Source organism: Dromaius novaehollandiae, chromosome 27, assembly GCF_036370855.1.
Source record: "Dromaius novaehollandiae isolate bDroNov1 chromosome 27, bDroNov1.hap1, whole genome shotgun sequence".
Classification (NCBI taxonomy): domain Eukaryota; kingdom Metazoa; phylum Chordata; class Aves; order Casuariiformes; family Dromaiidae; genus Dromaius; species Dromaius novaehollandiae.
In genome coordinates this window covers 2405707-2428271 of record NC_088124.1, presented here as the reverse complement: position 1 = coordinate 2428271, position 22565 = coordinate 2405707, and the positions used below count along the sequence as shown (strand labels likewise).

The 22565-nt window shown below is 61.9% G+C and overlaps 3 protein-coding genes across 4 annotated transcripts in view; 1 reads left to right on the top strand and 2 right to left on the bottom strand.

Moving 5' to 3' along the window:
• Positions 1–672: 672 nt before the first annotated feature.
• On the bottom strand, positions 673–9438 carry AMPD2 (adenosine monophosphate deaminase 2). 2 transcript variants are annotated; one of them, XM_064497976.1, is made up of 18 exons: positions 9192–9438; positions 7535–7665; positions 7311–7441; positions 6533–6601; positions 5855–5966; positions 5443–5629; positions 5217–5358; positions 4944–5033; positions 4599–4728; positions 4291–4485; positions 3994–4125; positions 3669–3832; positions 3419–3545; positions 3109–3272; positions 2891–3011; positions 2631–2804; positions 1711–1821; positions 673–1628 (listed from the first exon to the last, which is right to left on the bottom strand). In XM_064497976.1, exons 1-18 carry the CDS (start codon positions 9268–9270, stop codon positions 1413–1415), a joined length of 2475 nt encoding a protein of 824 aa, XP_064354046.1. In that variant the 5' UTR covers positions 9271–9438; the 3' UTR covers positions 673–1412. The 2 variants fall into 2 exon arrangements, with proteins under 2 accessions (XP_064354046.1, XP_064354047.1); XM_064497977.1 differs by lacking the exon at positions 6533–6601.
• Positions 9439–10685: 1247 nt separating this feature from the next.
• Positions 10686–18933, top strand: GNAT2 (G protein subunit alpha transducin 2). The gene is made up of 9 exons (XM_026120463.2): positions 10686–11370; positions 12131–12173; positions 12439–12580; positions 13052–13209; positions 13663–13791; positions 14223–14352; positions 15683–15836; positions 16322–16527; positions 17764–18933. Exons 1-8 carry the CDS (start codon positions 11253–11255, stop codon positions 16510–16512), a joined length of 1065 nt encoding a protein of 354 aa, XP_025976248.2. The 5' UTR covers positions 10686–11252; the 3' UTR covers positions 16513–16527; positions 17764–18933.
• Positions 18934–19969: 1036 nt separating this feature from the next.
• GNAI3 (G protein subunit alpha i3) overlaps positions 19970–22565 on the bottom strand; it is a 31599-nt gene continuing 29003 nt past the window's right edge. Inside the window, exons 7-9 of the mRNA XM_064498169.1 lie at positions 22348–22501; positions 21227–21436; positions 19970–21123 (exon numbers count right to left, since the gene is read on the bottom strand). Coding sequence (XP_064354239.1) covers positions 21246–21436; positions 22348–22501 — 345 coding nt within the window. The 3' untranslated portion in view covers positions 19970–21123; positions 21227–21245. The remainder of the gene's footprint in view (positions 21124–21226; positions 21437–22347; positions 22502–22565) is intronic.

The following is a 22565-nucleotide window of genomic DNA, read 5'->3' as shown; positions in this document are numbered from 1 at the left end:
CCTCAGGTCCCATATCTGCATGGGGGCACCCCCAATCCTGGGGGGGTATCGGTCCCCCCTTAGGTCCCCCATCTGCAGGGGGCCCCCCCAGTCCAGGCGGGGGGTATCGCTTCCCCTTGGGTCCCCCGGCTGCATGGGGGCCCCCAATTGGGAACCCCAGGACCCCCCCCTGCCCCCCCGCAGTGGGTCCCACCACCAGCAGAGCGGAGACACATCACCCCCTGCCTCTCCCCACACCGGGACCCCCCCCCCCCGTACCCACTCCAGCTCCATCCGCCCTCCCCCCAGCTCTGCCCCCCCCCGACACACGCAGGTCCTGCTTGGGGGCTACGCAGCAGTGATGGGGTGGGGGTGGGGCGATGCCCTGGGCCAGCTCGGTGGTCCGGCCGGGATGGGGTGTACGGGGGGGCCCCGCTTGGCCCTGCAGCCCCCCCGTTTCCGCGCCGGGCCCGTGGGCGCCCTCGTCTCCCGGGCTGTTCCCATGGGTGCCGAGCCCAAGCAGACGTTAAGCCGGGGACAAAGGTCCAGGGCTGGTGGCACCGGGGGGGGGTGGCACCATCGTTCCCCCCCCCCATTGGGACACCGGAGGGAAGCGAACGTTTGCCAGGAGCCTCAGTTTCCCCTGCCCCCTCCCGCGCCCCCCCCCAGCCCCCAGCCCAGACTCGCCACGGGTTTTACTTAAATACCTTTATTTCTCATGCTTTTTTTGGTTTTTTTCTTTCTTTCATTTTTTTTTCCTTTTTTTTTAATGCGGTCACCGTCCCCTTCTCCTCGGGTGCGAGACGGGCGAAAGCCCGGCCGGGCACCGCAGTGCCCCCCTTTCCCCCCCCCCCCAGCACACGGTGGGACACACACAGACCTAGACCCTCATCTTCCTCCCTGCGGCCTCCGCGGCCGAGGAGGAGGAGGAGGAGGAGGCGGGGGGATTCCTGCCCTTCCTCCGCCGGGCACCCCAAGGCCGCTGTCCCCTGCAGCTGGCCTCCCTGTGTCCCCAGGGCCACGGGGACGTGGCAGCCCCCAGGGGAGGGTGCCAGCGGAGCCGGGGGGGGGCAGAGACCCCGGTTTGGGTGCTGGGGGCTGCAGCGACTCCCGTAGCTTGTCCCCATGTCCCCTCTCGAGGGGGAGACGGTGATCAAGCATGGGGACCCCACGGTGTCCCCTGGCTGGCAGTGGCACTGGGGACCCCTCGCCCACCTTCCCCGTCCCCCGCGCCCGGCAGACATCACAGCTACAAGAAAACCAGTTAAAAAACAAAAAAAAACCCCAAACCGATGAACCCACCCAAAACAGAGCGACCGACGACGGAGGCACCAGCACGACACCGGGGACAGCGGCGAGGGGCGAAGGAGCAGCGCGGGAGACGGCGGGGACGGCGGCGGGGTGGCACGCGTCCCCCCAGTCGGGGCCGGGCGTCACTGGGCGGCGAAGGCGGCGGCGATGGCGAGGGCGTCCTCCTCCTGGATGGGCTCCAGCTCCTCGCTCTGCACCGCCTGCGTGATGAGCGTCAGCTCCTGGCACAGCGTCTCGAAGCGGTAGCTCACGCGGATGTCGGGCACGTTGGTGCGGCGGATGTCGTTCCCCTCCGGCCCCTCTTTTTGGTAGTGGGGACCCAGCCAGTAGCTCTTCACCTGGGGCAGAGCGAGGGCGAGGAGGGGTCCCGCGGCCCGCCGGCCCCCCCGGCGCCCGCCGTGGGGCTGGGGCTGCTCTTACCTTGTGGGAGAAGCCGCTCATGAGGACGCTGTTGCGGGCCAGCTCGCACATGTCGCAGGAGCTCAGCTTCCAGACCTGGGTGGCGATGCTGTACTCCTCCATGAGGGGCTCCTGCGGGGACATGGCCTCAGCGTGGTGGCCCTGGTCCCCCCCGTCCAAAACGCCCGGCGGCCCCCAGCATCTTCCACCCCATCCCTCCTCCTTGCTAGATCTTCAGAGCCCACTGGGGTCTCCTGGATGGACCTTCACAACCCTCTGGGGTCTCCTGGATGGACCTTCAGAGCCCTCTGGGGTCTCCTCACTAGACCTTCACAACCCACTGGGGTCTCCTGGATGGACCTTCAGAGCCCACTCAGGTCTCCTGGATGGACCTTCAGAGCCCTCTGGGGTCTCCTGGATGGACCTTCAGAGCCCACTGGGGTCTCCTGGGTGGACCTTCAGAGCCCACTGGGGTCTCCTGGATGGACCTTCACAACCCACTGGGGTCTCCTGGATGGACCTTCAGAGCCCACTCAGGTCTCCTGGATGGACCTTCAGAGCCCTCTGGGGTCTCCTGGATGGACCTTCAGAGCCCACTGGGGTCTCCTCACTAGACCTTCAGAGCCCACTGGGGTCTCCTGGATGGACCTTCACAACCCACTGGGGTCTCCTCGCTGGACCTTCACAACCCACTGGGGTCTCCTGGATGGACCTTCAGAGCCCACTCAGGTCTCCTGGATGGACCTTCAGAGCCCTCTGGGGTCTCCTGGATGGACCTTCAGAGCCCACTCAGGTCTCCTGGATGGACCTTCAGAGCCCTCTGGGGTCTCCTCGATGGACCTTCAGAGCCCTCTGGGGTCTCCTTGCTCTGGCCATGACTGACCCTGGCCCGTGACCACGGCAGGTCGGTGGCCGTGCCGTCCACTGCCACGGCCGCTCACCTTGGTGAAGTGGAACTGCAGGGGGTCGTCGGTGGAGAGGGACACCATGAGCCCCCGCGACAGGTACTCGGGCAGCGGGTTGCGGTGGTAGCTGAGGAAGAGGCTGTTGTTGCTGAGCGGGGACATGGCAATGCCGATCTGCGCCAGGTAGTAGAGGTACTGCAGCACGGGGGCCTGGTGGACACGGCGGGGGTCAGGCCACGCACCCGGTGGCCCCACGTTTCCCCCCACGGCGCGTCCGAGCCGCTGCCGGCGCCCACCTTGCGGAGCAGCAAGCCGTGTGAGATGTTCTCCGAGACCATGAAGCCCGAGACGAGGTGATGGATGGGGCCGGCCTCGCCGCAGTGCGGCCGCAGCACGAAGGTGTGGAAACCTCGCTTCCTGCGGAGAGGGCGTGAGCGGCGGCTCAGCGGTGGGGACGGGGCGCCGGAGCCTCCGCTCGCCTCCCGACGGGGCCGGGACCCTGGGGTGGCCTTACCGGCGGAGGTGGTTGAGCACGGTCATGTTGGCATACATGTAGTACAGGTAGTAGGAGTAGGGCGGGTTGTCCTCCTCCACCCAGTTGCCCGGCAAGGGGCTGTCCAGGTTGAAGATGTGATGCTCCGGCTTGGACTCATCGTCTACGCTGTCGAAGCCGTCCACCTGCGGGGCAAGACGTCGGCCAGCTTTGCGGTCACCCCCTCCGCCAGAAGACCCCCCGTCCCTGGCTCCAGGACATAGTGGACCCAGGCTGGGGGACAGGTCTGGGGGTCACCAAGCCACCCCAGGCGCAAGGGGACGGTGCTCACGTGCTCCAGGAAGAGGTGCAGCTCCGGGTGCTGCGCAGGGTGGACGGTGGCCTCGTAGAGGGGTAGGAAGATGTTCTCCAGCATCTCCTGGAAGTTGGCCAGCTGCCTCTTCGTCCGGTAGACATCGCTGCGAGGGCAACGGCGGTCACTCAGCGCCGGGCGCCCCACCACACCTGCGTCCCCCGCTCCGAGCCCCCGCCAACGTGTGATGAGCGCCCCAGGCGCCGGCGGGGATGCCCGGGGTACTCACAAGAGCCGGGGCACCTGCACGAGCCAGCGGACGTTGTTGGAGTGAACGCGATGGTTCACGGCCCAGCGGGCCAGTTTGTCCCACTCGTCGCGGGACCGGCCGTAGATGGAGAGCCGCAGCTCGGCGTTCTGGTACTTGCTTTCCTCCAGGTCGGACATCACCTCCTGCCAGGGAGGGGAAGGTGTCACCCGTCACCGCCGGGAAGGGGGATGTGGAGGGACATCACCCCGGGTTGGGTGCTGGCCGCCGTGGGCATTAGAGGGAAGGGGACTGGGGGGTCTCTGGGGCAGGCAGCAGTGTGCCCACCACCCCCAAGGCTGCTCACCTTGATGATGTGGGCAAAGTACTTCCCCGAGACGCGGTTGTCCGTCTTGATGAAGATCTCCCGCAGGATGGACTCACCGATGGGGTTGTACTTGGCGTTGAACTTGTCAAAACGGTGGAAAGTGTTGCGGTCCTGGCATGGAGAGGCAGACGTGAGCCGATGCCACCCACCTCCCTGGAGCCACCCAAAATCCCCCAACCTGACGCTGGCCCAGCCCCCGGAGAAGATCCCCCAGCCTGGCTGGAGACAGACTGGGGTCCCTGCTCATCTCTCAGGCTTGGAAGGAGTCTCCTGTACCGCGTGGACGTCCAGCGTGTCCACGCTGAGGTCGTAGGCAGTGAGGTTCATGGTCTCGAAGACCTCCTTGAGCGTCTGCTCCTTGCCCTTCTCCACGTGGACGATTTCGTCCAGGTGCTTCTTCATGGCCCGCTTGATGAAGCGCAGGAGATGCTTCTGGTTCATGCAGGACGAGGCGTGGATGTGGGTGTCCACCTGTGTGGGAAGGGGTGATGCTCAGCTCAGAGCCCGTCCCCCCGTCCCCCCTGGGCACCGACCCAGCCAGGGACCCTCGGTCGCGTGGCTGCTGCTGTGGGACCCCCGGGTACCTTGCGGATGTTGTAGAAGTCGCGGTGGGGCACCTTCTTCTGGGCCGCCAGCTCCTTCATCTCGTTGAGCAGCACGTGCATCTGGAACTTGGAGCTCAGGTACTGCAGGCGCCGGTAGCAGAAGGATTTGCTGGCCAAGGCAAGGAGGTCGCCATCAGTTTGGGGAGAAAAAAGGGGGAAAAGGGAGAAAACCAGCCCCGAGGAGGGCCATGTCCATCAGGACAAGCGGATGCAGGTCCCAGCCCTGGGCGCAGAGCTGGTGCTGCGGCCAGGACGGACGCATGGACGCCGTCCCCGCCTTGCCGTCCCCGTGGCAGGGGGACAGAGCCCGGCGCTTCTCCTTACATGGGTCCGTTAATGATTAAAGCCATGAGGAAGTTCATGTCGGCGATGAACTCCTGCAGGTCGGGGTACGGCAGGTCCAGCTCTGTGCTCCTGGCGGGGGGACGGAGGCCGGTCACACACGTGGTCCCGGGGCCACCCCAATCCAGCAGGTCCCATCCCAGCTCCCTCGGTCCCCCTGGGCCACCACGGCCCCCCCGGGCGCCTCCCCCAAGGCAGCTGCCTCCAGGCTGGAAGGTGCCACCAGCCGTGGTGGCTCAGCCCCGGCCAACTCACTTGTCGGTGACGTCCTGCTTGGTGTAGACGTGCACCACGCCGTCCACCATCTTGAGCCCGAAGCCGAGGTCGCCCGGCATGGCCTGGGGGTCCCACGCCTCGTAGGGGTGCTGGTCCGCGAACGGCGGGTGCACGGGGGCATCTGCGGTGGGGCATGCACCGAGCCGCTCCGGCAACGTCCCCCCCGCCACAGCCACCACCGCGTCCCCAGGGCGGCTCTGCTCACCGGCGGCCACGGGGGTCTCGGGCACCTCCTCGTAGCCCCGGGTCTCCAGGGGCTTTTCGGAGAGCTCCTGCAGGTAGCGGGCCGTGGTCTTGCAGAAGCTCTGCAGCGACAGCCCCATGTACTTCTCCCGCAGGAACAGCGCCTTCACCACGCTCTTGGCCGCGTCCAGCAGGTCCGTGAAGGGCACCTGGGAAGGGCGAAGGGGCGGTGGGGGGGGGCTCTGGGCACCCCGGACGCCAGGGCGCAAGGGGCTGAGGAACCCCAACGAGGAGCTCCTCGGCCAGCGATGGCCGTGGTGCCCCACGGGCGCCGTGGGGGTCCACGCCGTGGTGGTCATCCTCCAAGCCCATGCTCGGCGGAGCGCCGTGGGGCAAAGTGGGGGGCCGGGGGGGGGGCCGGGGGGCTGTCTCACCCCACACTTCTCCTCCCCGGAGATGGTGACCCTCTGAAACTCCCTCTCCAGCAGCGCCTCGCGCTCCTTGGGGACGTGGTCCACCAGGTCCTCGCTCTGCTCCTTGAAGAGCCTGGGGGCACACGGGGGGGGCCGTGAGCTGGCAGCGCCCCGTGGCCCCCCCGCCGCCACTGTGACCGGCCCCCCACAGGTGGGGGGGCTGCGTCCTGCCCGGGGCGGGTGGCAGCGAGGTCCCGGCGCCCGGGGGACGCCGCCGTCGGGGGGGGGGGGCACCCGGGGGCCACGTCCCGCTCGCCCGCCCGGCCCCACACAAGCACAACGAAAAGTTTGAGGGGGGGGACAGAGAACAGAATAACTCGTGACACAGACAAGAGGCTGGGGGGGGCTGGCCACCCCCGTGCCCCAAGCAGAGACAGGAGGGAGGAGGACACGCAGCACCGGGTCCCCTGCAGGGGGGGGGGACACAGGTTGGGGGGGGCAAAGCGGGTGGGGGGGGTCCCATCCTCAGCACCCCAAACCCCCATCCCTAACCCCCCCGGCTGTGGGTGCATTAACCCCTCGGGCGCCGGGGGGCTCTGGGGAGCAGCGGGGGAGGGGGGTCAGGCCGGGGGGGGGGTGTCCCCGAGCCCCCGGCGTCCCCGGTGGCCGGGCGCCGGTGTCCCCGAGCCGGACACTCACTGCAGGTCGGCGGCACTGTCAATTTTCAGGAAGTCCTGTTTGGCTCTGAGCAAAATGTCGGGCTCGAGTCTGGGGTGGCGGCGGGGGGGGGAACGGGGGGGGGAGAGAAAACAGCCCTGTTAATGCCCCAGCAGCACGAACGCACACGGGGGGGGGAGAAAAAGGGGGGGAGAAAGGGGGGGGATAGAAAGGGGGGGGATAGAAGAGGGGGGATAGAAGGGGGGGGATAGAAAGGGGGGGGATAGAAAGGGGGGGATAGAAAGGGGGGGATAGAAAGGGGGGGATAGAAAGGGGAGGATAGAAGGGGGGGGATAGAAGGGGGGGATAGAAGGGGGGGATAGAAGGGGAGGATAGAAGGGGAGGATAGAAGGGGGGGATAGAAGGGGGGGATAGAAGGGGGGGATAGAAGGGGGGGATAGAAAGGGGGGGATAGAAAGGGGGGGGATAGAAGGGGGGGATAGAAAGGGGGGGATAGAAAGGGGGGAGATATTAAGGGGGGAGATATGGGGGGGATAGAAAGGGGGGAGAAAAGGGGGGGAGAAAAGGGGGGGGAGAAAAGGGGGGGAGAAAAGGGGGGGGAGAAAAGGGGGGGGAGAAAAGGGGGGGGAGAAAAGGGGGGGGAGAAAAGGGGGAGAAGGACAGCAGGCGCAACACCCACGAGAGAGGACACAGAGCCGGCACAGGCAGGGAGCCCCCCGGGAGCAGCCCCACGCCGGGGTGGGGGGGAGGACAGACCCCAGCCCGGGGCGGGGGGGGGGGGGCCGGGGGGGGCACTCACTTGACGTCCTGGCTGATCTGGCGCTCCAGGCGCTGCCGGCGCTCCTCCAGCTGCTCGATGGGGCTCTCCTCGGGGAACTCGTAGGGCGCCGTGCGCATCTCGCTCTCCGCCAGCGAGCGGCAGAACAGCTCCTGCGTGTGACGAGTTGCGCCCGGCCTCAGCCCGGCTCGCCCCGACCTCGGCGCGCGGCGGGGGGGTGGGGGGGGCGAGGGGGGGGCGCCTACCTCGGCGATCTCCTTGTACTTGCCGTCCATGGAGGTGCGCAGGTCCACGGGGAAGTGCTTGAGGCAGTGGGGGGGCCCCGGCAGGGAGCGGGCCGACTGCAGGGGCCGCGCGCCCGGCCCCCCGCGCCCCTCTGCGAAGCGAAACGAAACGCGGGGCAGCGCGTCAGCCCCGCCGGCCGCCCGGCCCCCCCCGGGGGTTAAGCGCCCCCCCCCCGGCAGATTTGGGGGGGGCAACCTCTAAATGGGAGCCGGGTTAAGGGCCCCCCCCCCAGTGTATTAACCCATTAGGGAGAGGGATATGATGACCGGGGGGGGAGCTGGCTTCGTTAGCTAATGAGGGGGGGTACCAGGTCTCAGCGCTGGGTGTGGGGGGGGGTCAGGTCGCTGGGGTCCCCCCCCAGCTCAAATCGCCTCCCACAGCCAGTCGCCCCCCCCATCCAGTCCGTCCATGCTGCCTCCATCCCTCTGTCCGTCCTGTGTCCCCCCCCATTCCATCCAGTCCCCCCAATCCCTGCACTTGCCCCCCATTGCCCCCCCCAGCTGCCCTCCCCCCCGGCCATGTGTTCCCCCCATCCAGCTGGGGGACAGACCCCCAAATTGGGGGGGGGGCAATGCACCACGCAGCTCCCAGCAAGCTGGGGGGGGGGCACGGACATATTCCCCCCCCCCAAAAAGATACCCCCCCATCCCGTCGCCCCGCCGAAATGCCGAGCATCGCCAGCTCCTACCTGCGCCCGGGGGGATGCCTGGGGGGGGGGGGCAGTTCCCCCCCCCCGCACGCCCGCTGCAGCGCCCAGCGCAGCCGGAGCAAACCGAGGCTGCGCCGGGGGAGCCGAGCAGGCGAGGGGGGGGCAGGCGCCGCGGGGGGGGCACCGCGAGACCCCCGCCCGGCCCCCGCACGCCAAGAAGGGGGGAATCTGCTCCCCGGGAGGGGACCCAGGTGTCCTGGGGCCTGTGCCCAGCCCCAGGCCCCGATGCCCGGCCGGGGGGGGCCCCAGGCAGGTGCCCAACGTGGCGCGGGGCCCCCCCGGTTCCCTCCCCGCAGCATGGACCAGTGGGGGGGTTGGGGGACGGGGGGGTCGGGGCAACTGGTTAAACTGGGGCCACATGACATCCCGGGGTGCCGGCGTGGCCCCTTCCCGCAGGGAACGGCGGAGGGAGGCCGGGACCGGCACCCTCGACCCAGGAGGGTGCCATGGGTGCCGGCACCCCGTGCCACCCACGCGCCCCGGCTCCCCGTGCCACCCCGGGCACGCGTGGCACCCACGACGTGCTGTCACCCCGCTGCCACCCATATCGTGCTGTCACCCGTGCACGACATGCTGGCCCCCTGCGCCACTCGGGGCACACGTGGCACCCAGGGCCACCCTCGACGTGCTGTCACCCAGGGCCACCCACGGCGTGCCGGCAGCCTTCGGCACCCCGGGGCCCCGTGCCGCAGGGTGCCCGCAGCGCCCCGCCGGCCCCCGCGGCCGCCGCGCTGGATGAGGGGCGGGGGGGGAGACCGCACCGACCCGACGCCACGGTGAGGGGCGCGCCCCGCCGAAGCGCCGGCTGCGCCCCGTTACACCCGGGGACCCCCCCCCCCCAAGCAGCGTGGCGGGCACCCAGGTCCGCGGAGCCGGGCCCGGGGCGGGGCGGGGCGGGGGGGGCTCACCTACGGGGCCGGGGGCCTGCAGGCTGCCGCGCTTCTTGAAGGGCGACTTGGGGCGCGGCGGCGGCGCGGCGGAGGCCATCGCGGGGGCGGCGGGGCGGCGGGGCGGGCGGGCGATGGCCGCCGCGCTGCCTCCCTCCCTCCCCCGGCCGCTGATTGCTGCGGGAGCCGCGGGGCTGGACCAAAGTCCCCGGCGGAGGCCGGCCGGAAGCCGCGCCGAGGAAGAGGATGGGGCGGAAGGAGGATGTGGGTGACGGCGAGGAGGAGGAGGAGGAGGAGGAGGAGGAAGGTTGTCGGGGCAACCGAGCCTTGCTTCACCGCCTGCCCCCCCCCCCCCCGAAACGGCCCGGGCGAGCCCCGGGCTCCGGATGGGGACGGTGGCCCCCGGGGACAGCAGTGTCCCCCGAGCCGGGGAGCCCCCCCGAGAGGGGCATCACCCCCCCGAGACGGGTTTCACCGCCCCCGAGATGGGTATCGCCCCCCCGAGACATGTATCGCCCCCCCGAGATGGATATCGCCCCCCCGAGATGGATATCGCCCCCCCAAGACGGCATCCGCGCCCCAGCGTGGTCCCCAAGACAGGGGACATCATGTCCCACCATCGTCCCCCCGACCCGGCAAGAGGCCGCCGGCACCCCGGGGTCTGGCCATCGCGCCGGCCCCCCCGCCGGCCCCCCCGCGTCCCCTCCGTACCTGGCCCAGCGCGGTGGCAGGCCTCGGGCGCCGGGCGGGTGGCTTTGGTGCAGGGACCCTGGTGACAGTGTCCCCAGCCCGGCCGAGCGCCCTGAGCCGGCGCCGGAGGAGGCAGGATTTTTCGGTGGCCTCAGCGCCGGCGGGGGGGTCCGGCACTCGCGGGGGACGCTGGCACCCTGCTGTCCCCTGCCACCCGCCCGGGTCCCCTCCCCGCTGCTGGGGGGGGGGGAGAAGGGGACAGGAAGGTGACACCACCCCCGGCCAGGCTGGTGGGACCAAGGGCCACTGGAGGGGGGGGACAGCGGGGACGAGGGGCTCCGAGCGGAGGCTGCACCCCCTCGCCAGCCCCCCGTGACGCTGGCGGGGGGGGGGGCGGTTTAATTAGACCCCTTTCGTTAGCGCCAAGTTCGTTAGCGGCTCAGAAGGGGCTTTGTCTGCGCTGGGACAGCGGGGACGGGATGTCCCCAGGCCGCCGGCGAGTCCGGGGGGGGGACAGCGGCGGCGGGGAGGGGGGATGCACCCAGGTGGGATTTGGGGCAAATAGTGGGGAAAACGGTTAAAAAAAAAATCCCCCGTATAGGATGCAGGGATTTGTGGCCCCGGGCTCGGACCCCCGGGATGGGGACGGCTCCTGCCCTGGGCGCAGCAGCGGCCGGGTGGTGCTGAGTGCCAGGAGGGTGCTGAGCACGAGGAGGAGGAGGAGGAGGAGGAGGAGGTGGAGGGAGGAAGAGCAGCCGCCCGGGGGGCTCGTTACCCGCCTGCCGTCATAGCGCAAACGACGGGACCCAGCGTCCCCCCCGCGCCAGCACCCATGGGTGTCCGGGGTGGCCCTGCAAGGTGGGGGCCGGCGAGGGCTATCCCCCCCCCGGCAGTGTCCCCAAGCTCAGCGCAGCAGGACGCAGGCCTGTGACATGGGGGGGTGCAGGGGACCCTCCCAACCACCCCCCTGCCCTCGCATGGGGGGCACCCATGGGTGCTGCCTGCCCCCTTACGTAACCCCCCCCAGCCTCCCCGAGCTGCTCCTTTTCCGAGCCCTAATCTTTTCCCATCTTGGGCTTCGGCTAATTGGATTCACCCCCCCTCCCGGGGGGGGGGGTCACGTGGCGGCATAAAAAGCCCCCAAGCCCCGGCGGCCCAGAAATCGGGTCCCCCCCGGGCAGCTGTGGGAGAGAGCGTGGGGGCAGCCGGGCGGCAAGGAGCCCGGCAGCGCTCGCGGCAGCCCCCCCAGCCCCCGGCACCCGCCTCGGCCTCGGCCTCGCCGGGCGCCCCTCTCCCGGCCAGCCCCCCCTGCCCACCCCCCCCCGCGGAGCGCTGGAAGAGCCCGGGGACCTAGAGGAGCTCCTCGAGGAGTTGGGCGACCAAGACGGGGCCATGGGCAGCGGGGCCAGCGCCGAGGACAAGGAGATGGCCAAGAGGTCCAAGGAGCTGGAGAAGAAGCTCCAGGAGGACGCGGACAAGGAGGCCAAGACAGTCAAGCTGCTCCTGCTAGGTAAGGATGGGGGGGGGGGGACAGCGGGGTACATGTCCAGGGGGACACAGGAGCCATCCCCACGTCCCCGCTTGGCCAAGGGACCCCATTGACGCTGGTGGATGAAGCCACCAGAGATGATTGAGGAGCACGAGCAGCCAGGGCAAGAGGACACCGAGACATGGGGACATGGGGACAGTTCTGCCTTCCCCCATCCCGAGCCCCTTCCCGGCAGCTCCGGACAGGCTCTCGTTAGCTTGACGAGTTCTCGTTAGCGGGCTGCCAATGTTGTCCCACCGTGTCCCCTGGGGTGGTGGGGACAACAGGCAAGCAAGCGGCCGCGAGAGCCTGGGTGCCACCCAGGGGGGTCGATGCAACCTCGAGGCGCCCAACGCCCTGCCGCCAGCACCGGGGGCTTGGGGACGGTCCCCAGGCCGCTCTGCTCAGCCCCGTGCATGGAGGGGAGCCGGCGGGAGCCCCCCGGGCCGGGGAGCGGGGGCTTATCCAGGTGACGGCCGGGCTGCCGGGATCAAGGTGATTAGCAGCCTAATTCTAAGCAGCTTCCCGGGTCGCCTTAAGCTGCTTAGAGCCCCGAAGCGATGGCCGGCGGCGGCGGGCGGGAGCCCGGGCTGGCGAGGGGAGAAGCAGGGGGCGGACGGGGCAGGGAGCGGCTCCGGTGCCCATCACCATGGCGTCGGGGCTGCACGGTCGCTGTCTGCGCCCAGCACCCTCGTGTCCCCCGCCCCGGCCGGGGCTGAGGTTTGCTCCGTCTCTTCCGTAGGAGCCGGGGAGTCGGGCAAGAGCACCATCGTGAAGCAGATGAAGTGAGTAGGAGCCGCGGCCCCGCGTCGGGGCACCTCCCGGGGGGGTTGGGGGGGGACCAGGCTGAGCCCGAGGGTCTGAAATCCCCGGTGGGGACACGGCGGTGGTTGGACCCCCCCCAGCCCAGCTCACCCGCATTGGGGGGCTCCCTGGTGCCGTGCGGCTGCCCCCCAGCCACCGAGCCCCACGGGTTGGGGGCCATCGGGGGGGCCGGGTCGGGGGGCAAAGCCCCCGCTGCAGCTGAGCCCCGCGTTTCCGCCCCGCCAGGATCATCCATCAGGATGGCTACACGGCGGAGGAGTGCATGGAGTTCAAGGCCGTCATCTACGGCAACATCCTGCAGTCCATCCTGGCCATCATCCGCGCCATGTCCACGCTGGGCATCGACTACGGCGAGTCGGGGCGAGCGGTCAGTGCCAGCCCCGGGGGCAGCGGCCCCGTTCCTCCCCCCCTCCAAAAAACCCCGTCCCGCTTGGGCCAGACTGAGAGGGCAAGGAGTCCCCAGGCCCCCCCCGAGCAGGCCTGGGGACCATGGTGGGGAGCCCACCAAGCGTTTGGGCCTCTCCAAGGAGAGGAAGCTCCACCAGGGGTGGTGGTGGTGGTGGCTTTGGTGGGGACCATGGTGGGGACCACGGTGGGGAGCCCACCAAGCTTTTGGACTTCTCCAAGGAAAGGAAGCTCCACCAGGGATGGTGGTGGTGGTGGTGGTGGGGACCATGGTGGGGACCATGGTGAGGAGCCCACCAAGCTTTTGGGCCTCTCCAAGGAAAGGAAGCTCCACCAGGGGTGGTGGTGGTGGTGGTGGCTTTGGTCCCTTGCCCAGGTCCTCGCTGGGGGGACACGGTGACGGGCCCTGCAGCGCTCGTGCTCTGCCTCGCAGGACGACGGCCGGCAGCTCTTCAACCTGGCCGACTCCATCGAGGAGGGCACCATGCCGCCCGAGCTCGTGGACTGCATCAAGAAGCTGTGGAAGGACAGCGGCGTGCAAGCCTGCTTCGACAGGGCCGCCGAGTACCAGCTCAACGACTCGGCCGCCTAGTGAGTGCGGGGACAGCCGGTGCCACCAAGCACCCAGGGTCCCCTTGCCATGAGGCCGGGATGCTGCCACCCCCGAACCACCAGCGCTCCCCACGATTTTCCACCCCACCCGTTTCTGGCCAGCCCGGGCGGCCCTTAAAGCCACCGCTGAGATGAGCAGGAGGGAGCTGGGGACGTGCAAGATGCTCATCAACGTCCTCCTTCACCGTCCGCTAACCAGAGGACGCTGCTCCCTCTGTCCCCGTCCCTGCCAGGCTCCGTGGGTGGGATGAGGCCAGCTCTGAGCCGTGCACTAAATATACCCCGCGCTCTCGCCGCCCGCCGCAGCCTCCCGGGAGCCGGGGCTGGCTTCGCGCTGCGGCATTTGGCAGCTGGGAGCCGGCCCGCGGCCGTAGCCATGCCGGGAAGGCTCCGCGTCGGCAAACGTCTCCCCCCTCTCCCCGTTGTCCCCAGCTACCTGAACCAGCTGGACAGGATCACGGCCCCCGACTACCTCCCCAACGAGCAGGACGTGCTGCGCTCCCGGGTGAAGACCACGGGCATCATCGAGACCAAGTTCTCCGTCAAAGACCTGAACTTCAGGTGGGTGCGGGGCACCCCGCGGAGCCCTCCGCCCTGGCGGGGAGGGATTTGCACGTCCCCCCCCCCCACGAGCAAGGAGGAGGAGGAGCCATCCCCACCCCAAAGAAGTGGGGCGGGGAACGTGTCGAAAGCAGCTGGGGAGACAACGGCAGCGGGTGGATGGTGGGGACAGTCAGAGATGCAGCGGAGATGTAGGGGAAGTCCTGCAGCAGCTCTAGGATGGGTCACCGGCACCGAGAGACCCTCCAGCACCGGGTTAAACAAACACGGAGGTGATGTTTAGGGACCACCAATCCCCCCCGGGTCAGGGATGATCTGCGACTCTGCACGCGTGACACTACTGAGGACAGGGAGATGGTGGCCTCATCCCAGCCCTGCACTGGGGTGGTGGGACCAGCCGCGTCACTGCACTGTCCCCGTCCCCTCCGCAGGATGTTCGACGTGGGAGGACAGAGATCGGAGCGCAAGAAGTGGATCCACTGCTTCGAAGGGGTGACCTGCATCATCTTCTGCGGGGCGCTGAGCGCCTACGACATGGTGCTGGTGGAGGACGACGAAGTGGTAGGTGACGGGCCAGGAGGCGCCTGGCCAGAGCTGGGCAGCCCGGAGCGCGCGCCCCGCGCCGGAGCACGGGCATCCCGCGGCGAGCCCGGGGGAGAGGAGCGGGATGCTCCCGGAGGGGAATCGGGGAGGGAGAGCGCCAAGCGCCCTGCGTTTAGGCAGCTGTCCGCAGGACGGGCTCCTTCTCCGGGTGATCCCAGCTGGATCACTTCCAGCTTCCACCGTCCTTCTGGCGAAAACTTCCAGACGCAGCAGAACCGCACGAGCGAACCCGAACGAAGCGGATCTGCTGCCCAGGCGCGCCGAGCTCGGGATGTGCCAAGCAGAGGCCCCGCGGAGGGAGAACCCGCGTGAAGGTTTGCCCAGCAACGAAGGCGATGCCGGGAGAGCGGCTCAAAGAGCAGGGAGGCGGAAAGCGGAACAAACACACCCGGAGACCTCTGCCCGGAGGAGAGGCAGCGGCTTGCATAAGGCGGACGGGAGAGGAAGGACGGAGCATCCGACCCTGCAGGCTCCCTGCTTGCAAAAGGGCTGATAAAAGATACGGAAGAGCTGCCGAAACGGGATGCTGGACGAGGCGAAAACACATCCCCATCACCGCCAAAGCACCCGGCAGGCAGCCACCACGAAGGCGAAGGCAGGAGCGTCCCTGGAGGCTGCCTGCTCCCCTGCAGCCTGCCAGTTCCTGCCTGGCCTCTGCAAAATCCCCCCATCGGGCTACGGCTTCCAGCTGGGATGGATCCTCTTCCTCCCAAGGAATCCTCCGTACCAAATCAGAAACTGGGCATCTGCTATAAAACACACGCTGCTTCTCCTCACTCCCTTCCAAGGCTACCGTGATGCCAGAGTACGGCCCATGAAGGCGATCCTGCAGCACCGCAGCACGACCCGGCTCGCAAAGCCAGGAACTCGAAGCCCTCGCTGACCCTCTCCCAGCAGCCACAACATGGGACCATGAGGTTTCCTTAACGTGGGCAGTTCCTACAGCTGTTTTCCTGAACAAGATCAACTTAAGCCTCCGTTTCTGAATGGCCCAGAAGCCGTCAGCAGGGATCAGAGCTCCACGTTGCCTGGAGATGCTTAACAGCTTTAGCATCGCCCGCTGTCTCGAGCCCAGCCGGCGCTTATCCGGGGCTTTTACACCTTTGTACGCTGGGGCTTTGGGCTTTTTGCTTAGGCGGGAGAAATCAGCCTCTTGGGGAAAAGCTCGCCGAGAGCACCTCTGCCTCGGCCAGGGGAGGGTTTGGGCTGAGGGAGATGATGTTCAGGGCACGTCTCGGTCGGTAAACGAGCGCAAGCGCTTTGCACCGACGAGTCCGTTTGCTTGCAGAACCGCATGCACGAGTCCCTGCACCTCTTCAACAGCATATGCAACCACAAGTTCTTCGCCGCCACCTCCATCATCCTGTTCCTCAACAAGAAGGACCTCTTCGAGGAAAAGATCAAGAAAGTCCACCTCAGCATCTGCTTCCCCGATTACGACGGTGAGTCAGTTTGTCCCCCCCCCCCCCCCCCACCTGGGGATGCTCCGGCCTGAAACCTCCTCCCCGCACCCCCCAAAATCCGGGGCACTTCACCACCTCCAGCCTGGCAGTAATCACCAGGGAGCCACGTGGAGCCGACGTGCAGACGCGGTGTCTCGGGCTCTAATTGCGCTAGGATCAAATTAAGGCAGGAGAGATGGGAGAGGAGGATAAGACACATGGTAACTGTGGCATCTGGAAGCTGTTTGGAAGGACTGAGGGCAGGATGAAATGGCTTTTTCCCCCTTGCTCTTCTCTGCCTTTGAGCAGAGTGTTTCAGGAGCTGCAATTCTCAGCCTTCCTCCTCCTCTTGAGGAAGATTTTAGAGATTTAACCCATAAAAGCAAGCATTAAGAGGGGCTCAGGTACCCCAACTTCGAGAGGCTGCGGGCAGGGCAGTCCTCCTAAGCAGAGCATCTGAGGGGCTGAATCCCTTCCCTCCACAGGTCCCAACACATTCGAAGATGCAGGAAATTACATCAAGACCCAATTCCTTGATCTGAACATGCGAAAAGATGTCAAAGAAATCTACAGCCACATGACCTGTGCCACAGACACGCAGAACGTCAAATTCGTGTTCGATGCAGTCACAGATGTCATCATCAAGGAGAACCTCAAGGACTGCGGTCTCTTCTGAACAGCTGCGTGGCAGGTACCCCTTCGAGACAGCCAGGTTTCGGTTGCAAAGAAACAGCTCTTTTAACCACAAAAAGAGCTGGGGTGGGATGAGGGGGGATGATGGAGCAGCAGAGCCCTCAGCCAGCCCCAGCTCCACAGCCGGTTTTGCTAGCGAGGGCTAGGAGAGACCACGACATGGGTCTCCCAGGCTTCGCTGGGAGGTGTCTCGGCCTGGAAATCTCCTCTCTAGGGGCAAAGCAACACGGTCAAGGATGTGCTGGGACTGGCAAGGAACAAGCTGTTTGCGATCGCGCCGGTCCCCGCGGGAGGTTAGCACGCCCTGCTCGGAAAGCTTTGGTTTGGGTTCCTGCCCGTCCCCTTCCCGAGCGGTCTCCCAACCAGGAGTGGACTCGCTGTTTATTATTTTGAAGCAGCCCAAGAGAAAACAGTTCACACCCTTGCTGGTGGAGAGAGATGAAAACAACAGATCATAGCCCAAATTATGCATCTAAGTAAGAGCTGACCACGTTATCTCAGGGCCTCGTGTTGCCACAACACAATCGATGTTGCCACGCTGGCACTTTCCTACTCCGGTTTGCCCGCAGCAGTTTTTAACCTGGTTCACACCAAGCATGCGTTTGCCCACTGCCCGGAGAAGCACGGGGGAATTCCTTCCCCCCTTCCAAAACTGCTCCCTGAAAAACAAAGTATCCAAGGCAGGGGCTGGAAGCTAAGTGAGCAACCGCAGGAGCCTGCCTTGTCCCTGAACATTAATAGAAAAGCAAGAAAATTAGAGCAGGAAGGCAGCTTCCCCGCAGGCACAAGTGGCCCGCGAGAGGACGGGGAGGTAAAGCCCTCCGAGTTAAGCTCGGCATTGTGTGCCGTGAACAAAACCGCTTTCTAATCAGAGCATGCAGCAGCCTCCAAGGCAGAGAGTGCCCACTCTGAGCACCGAGGGGAAAAATAAATACCATGTCAAGGCAGCAGCTTGGGAGGCCCTGCCTTCTCCCAAGATTACATGTAGCAGCAAAAGCTACAGAAGTTGACCAGCTCAGGAATAACGGGTTTAATATTTATACCCTTCCTACTTTCAGGCTTTTTGCTACTGCCTGGGTCAAACTATTTAAGGCAATGACTTTTTACATTGCTGATCTTGTGCACTGAAAGTTTGCTTCTCTGTAGCAACCCTGACTGCTAGGCTATTAAGTTAAAAGCTCAGCTGTGTTGTTTGAAAGCTTTTAACCACCTCTTCTTTCTTCCTTCCTGCTAGAAGAGAAAATGACTTCTATTTAGCATCACCATTCTGCTGAGCAGAGCCAAAAGGATTAAGCAAAAAAGTCACTTGGACCCCACTTTTTCTAAGACCAGCCCAACCAAGCCACATACTTTCAAGACCAAAATAGGAGGGGCTGCAGCTGAATTTCCTGCTCTTTCATGGCTAGTTCCTTTTTTTAAAAAAAAAAAAGAAAAAAAGAGAGAGAGAGAGAGAGAAAGAAAACCCTACTCTCTACAGTGCTTGAAAAATCAGCATTTATAAATGTGATCTGGAGGAGTTTGCCACACCAAGGAGAAGGCAGGCCCTGGTACACCAGCCAGAATAATAGATACTGAGCCATCCTACTTCCACCCTGCCACAGCTGCAGCTGTGCAATAAGCCATTCACGGGGAAACCCAAAAGCAATGCTTCTGCAGGAGCCAGAGAAAGGCAAATCCTCTGCCCTTTCCCTCTGCAAGGCCAAAGCTGTCTTCTTCTGTGTTACCAAAGCTTAATTGGACTGATCTGGGAGTTTCTGGGGAAGGCAGATGCTGGGACAAAGCCCAGTTATCCAGGAGTCAACTCCTGGTTATGAACCTCAATCCTTCTGTTGGAAAAAATTTTTTTTTTCCTGCTGTAAATAAGCCCCAAGACTTGATTTCTCAGAAAAAATTTTCCCTTGGAAAAAAGTTAACAATTGCAGAGCCCTGCAATTGTGCAGTCTGCCCCCAAACAGCCTTAAGTAGCTGAGGGACTATTTCTAGTAGCCATCTTTCTCTACACAGACACGCTCGCTCCTCACTCTCCCTCGTGTCTGTTCGCCCGTGCTAGGTAGCGGCACAGATCCCAGCTCAGTGGTTTGCCTGCTCCCGAGACCCCTGCTCACACTGCTTCACCACCCTGAGGTGCAAAGTCACAGAAGCAGGCAAAAAGGAGTCCATGCATTAGGGTCTAGAGGATTTGTCACACCTAGAGAAGAGGAACAAGGTCAGATAAAGAGGAAATGGTTATTTGAAAGATTCTCATTCTGCTATTTAGAGCTGTATTTGCTCTTTACTGCTTGTAAATAAACCTGTACTGTTACTGTAGACAAGAAGCCTTGTATCTTCTTAGTGTTTACTGCAGAGAATCACGTACAGCTTCATTTAACTGTAGGAGGAAAAAAAATAAAGGAATATGCATGAACTGGATGTCTATCATTACTGCCCATTCGATTCCTCTACAGTTCTTTCTGAGCCCCTTCCTTGCGTCTGAAACCTTGGATCAGGGAATACTTGACATTCTTTGCCCTGAGCCACATTCCACAGTCAGCGCATGCATGGATCCCCCACGGAGATCAACCGGGGCCCATGTGCGGCACAGAGCAGGGCCACCACCAGCTTCCTGAGCACCAGAGCTGGAGGGATACACAGGTGCCAAGCGTGCCAGGATCCTCCTTGGGAGCAGAAAGCAGCTCAGTGGGAAAAAGAGATGTTCTCAGACCCTGGAAAGGCTGTGCCTCTAGTGCAGCTCCAAAACGCAGTCAGGAAGCACTGCGCTGATGCATGCCACCATTACGTGAGTGTTGCAGGAGTTTGTTTTAAAAGACAAGGTGAACTCTTCCATGGATTACTATGCAGTAGAAGTAGAGCCTCAAGGTTTGTCTAAAAAGAAACTGCTAGACAGTCAGCAGAGCTCAAGGCAATTTGGGGAAAAAATCTAGTATGTACACACTCTTTATAGCTACTGAGCACTGCTGCACATTAGAAATTCTACACATACTATGGGGTAGACATTTACCACACCTAGAAGCTTCCCCAAAATACATCATCCTTGCAGTGCTGCATTTCGAGGCAAACATCTTCCAAGATGGGTTATATCTGCATCATGTAACAGCAGTCCAGAGCAGTCATTTTTCCATCAAGTTTGAGAGATGAAATAAGACTTGTGCTATTAATAAGTAGCAAGCTAACCATCTGCCAATAAGCCTGATGAATGACTGGGTGGCTGCTGTTTTCCGTCTGTGCCAGCACAACCCAAATCTTTGGGAGCAGCAGAACTGGCTGCACACACAGTACCTACAGTCACATATTACAAAGCACAAGCAACCTTCCTTAGCCTGTCCCGTTAATTACGCCCACTCTCCGCTGAACTGCCTACCTCCTTTCTCCAACCAGACCAACAAAGTACAGAAGAGGGGAATATTTCTGGAAGAGTTAAGAATAAACTAGGGAAAAGGCTAAACTGTTTACTCACCATTTTAATACTGCCAACAACTATAACAGATTGAAACTGTACACATGACAAACTGGGAAAAGAGTCTCAATGCAATGGTTCAGCAAAGGAATGTACTGACTGGTTATGAACATTACTACAGTAAAAACAATGGCAAACAGGAATTTGGCACCACATATACAAAGTAAAGGCATGCTGTCGATACAGTTTAGAAGTCTCTGAACAGAAAAGGCCATGGTAAATGCAGAACGAGGTGCACCCTTTACAAAATTGCCCACTGGTTTAGACCAAAAAACACACAAGAATCCAAGTGGCTGATTTAGTAGCTCTGTAGCAGCACATATTTTCCATCCAGTTTGGAGCTCCGCATTTCATCTCTCCAACCGATGCAGCCCAGGTACGCATTCACCAAGAAGCCGACTTTACGCTTACCACGCCAGTATAAATCTCAATTTGGATATCAGCATAAACCACGTTCACCCCCAACTACAAGCTAAAAAGACTTTTTTTTTAATCCTTCTACAGAAGCTTCTTTCAAAAGCCTTATGGTATTTGTAGCAGGATGGTAACAAATTACACATCAGAAAAAGCCGAAGCTATCACCATAAGAGCTCTAAGGATCCTTTAAGTAGTTGCAGAAATATTAAATTCTGACCATACCAAGTGTTAAAAACAAAGAGTTCCTGCTAAGAGGAATACTTTCTGCATGATCTGGTCACATGTGCATAGTTAAGTGATTTTTTTTTGTTTTTATTTTTAAAACAAGATTTGTTTGCAAATAAAGAAATAAAATTTAGTAAAGTTATAGTTTTCTTGATGGAAAAAACCTTAAAAACAGACTAGTGGTGGCTTGTTAACCAAAGAAAGAGAGAAAGCTACATATTGAAGGTCTGGAACCCAGCACCTCAACTTCACAACAGCTGTACACATTTGAGAGTATGTCATCCAAACGATGCCAGGATGATTAGTCACACTACAGTTGTTCCATTTTGATCTAACTTCAACATCCCATATCAATAAAAAGGTCCCTAATACAGAAGATTGTGCTAAAGAATGCAACGATTCTGCATGCTGTTTTCGTTTCCCTGGTCCTGTTCATGCTTGCAGCTGTCCCCATGAGGCAGCAAAGAGTCTGGTTCTCAAAACGCCACAGCATAAAAACTGAAAAGAGAACAGCGAGCGTTAGTGAGGTACAAGGCAAAGTCAGACCAAGCTGGTGTGCAATGCTTAAAACTTTACGAGCAGCCAAGCAGCTCAGTTTTACCTTCTTCCTACACCCCTCCTCAATAGAGTCCGCATTCCTTCAGGTTGTTTTTAATGATAACATCTGTAACAGCGTCAAACACAAACTGCACGTTCTTAGTGTCAGTGGCACAGGTGAAGTGTGTGTAGATCTCCTTGGTGTCTTTTCTCCGGTTCAGATCTTCAAACTGACACTGGATGTACGCAGCTGCTTCCTCATACGTGTTGGAGCCTGAAAAAGATAAGATCCCTTACTTTGGCCATCAGCTCACAGCCGAGAGTTTTGACACAGATCTTTTAAGTACATATTAAGCTGCTTGCAACCATCTGCCTTATCCAGCTACAAATCCAAATCCACCATTAACCCTTTCTTGCAAATCTGAATTCTGTTCCCAGCTTCTGGCCTGGCCGATGACCTTGGACGAGTCACTCACTTCAGCAACGCACTGACTTCTCCCCACTCCAGCCTCCCTGCCCAGAGATGGGAATCAACATCTTTGTAAAGAATTTGGAGACCTAAAAGGGAACGTCGTGTACCGGCAGCAATAATGCTTCATGCTAGAAACATGCAGTTCACAGCAGAAGAGTGACAAGTGATAGGAATAAACAGGTTTGAAGGAAGGACCATTTCAAAAGTCTAAATGCCTCAAGCACCGATTAGGAAAGCACCATCCCTGTGCAGGCCACAACAGCGACAGGCTGCAGAACAGACTATTGCGGAATATATATTGCAGAATCAGACACACTAGGCTGAACAAGTGCCTTAGCTGTGATCTGCATAAGTTTTGTAGCCTCTAAAATTGAAGTTTAATTAAAGCATTGTCCTAATAAGATGTAGAAAATGCAGAGTGACCCTGATTTGCTTAAGTGCAATATTATGAAATGTCTTTGCTATTCATATTCCAGGTCATAAAGCACCTGAAAAAATGCCGTTCTGAACCACAGACATGCAAGACGACATTCCTTCTGAGAAGTGGCACTATCAGCTAACTGGACAGGCCTAAGATGTAGTCCAAGGGACAGAGTTAAGGGAATAAGGAGGAAGACAAGCTTTTAAGTTATCTTGGATTGTGTAGGCTTTAACTGACTCATTCCTGATCCTGGTGATACAAAGAAAGTGCAGTTCCATCAGCCCAACCTTACCTGTGTACTCTGGATAGCAGATTGTTAGTGGGCTTTTCTTAATCTTTTCTTCAAACAGGTCCTTCTTGTTCAAGAAGAGAATGATTGACGTGTCTGTAAACCATTTGTTGTTACAAATGCTGTCAAAGAGTTTCATACTCTCGTGCATCCGGTTCTGAAAAGCAAAACGAAAACAGTGATGCGTCGTTCCAAAGTTATTAGGGGAGGATGGGGTGGGG

Excerpts from the sequence above, each read along its gene's own strand:
- AMPD2 (XM_064497976.1), bottom strand. The coding sequence starts at position 9,270 with ATGGCCTCCGCCGCGCCGCCGCCGCGCCCCAAGTCGCCCTTCAAGAAG. Across the intron at positions 7,442-7,534 it reads AGTACAAGGAGATCGCCGAG|GAGCTGTTCTGCCGCTCGCT; the intron begins GTAGGCGCCCCC and ends CGTCACACGCAG. Across the intron at positions 4,126-4,290 it reads ACACGCTGGACGTCCACGCG|GACCGCAACACTTTCCACCG; the intron begins GTACAGGAGACT and ends TCTCCATGCCAG.
- GNAT2 (XM_026120463.2), top strand. The coding sequence starts at position 11,253 with ATGGGCAGCGGGGCCAGCGCCGAGGACAAGGAGATGGCCAAGAGGTCC. Across the intron at positions 12,174-12,438 it reads ACCATCGTGAAGCAGATGAA|GATCATCCATCAGGATGGCT; the intron begins GTGAGTAGGAGC and ends CCGCCCCGCCAG. Across the intron at positions 14,353-15,682 it reads TGGTGGAGGACGACGAAGTG|AACCGCATGCACGAGTCCCT; the intron begins GTAGGTGACGGG and ends GTTTGCTTGCAG.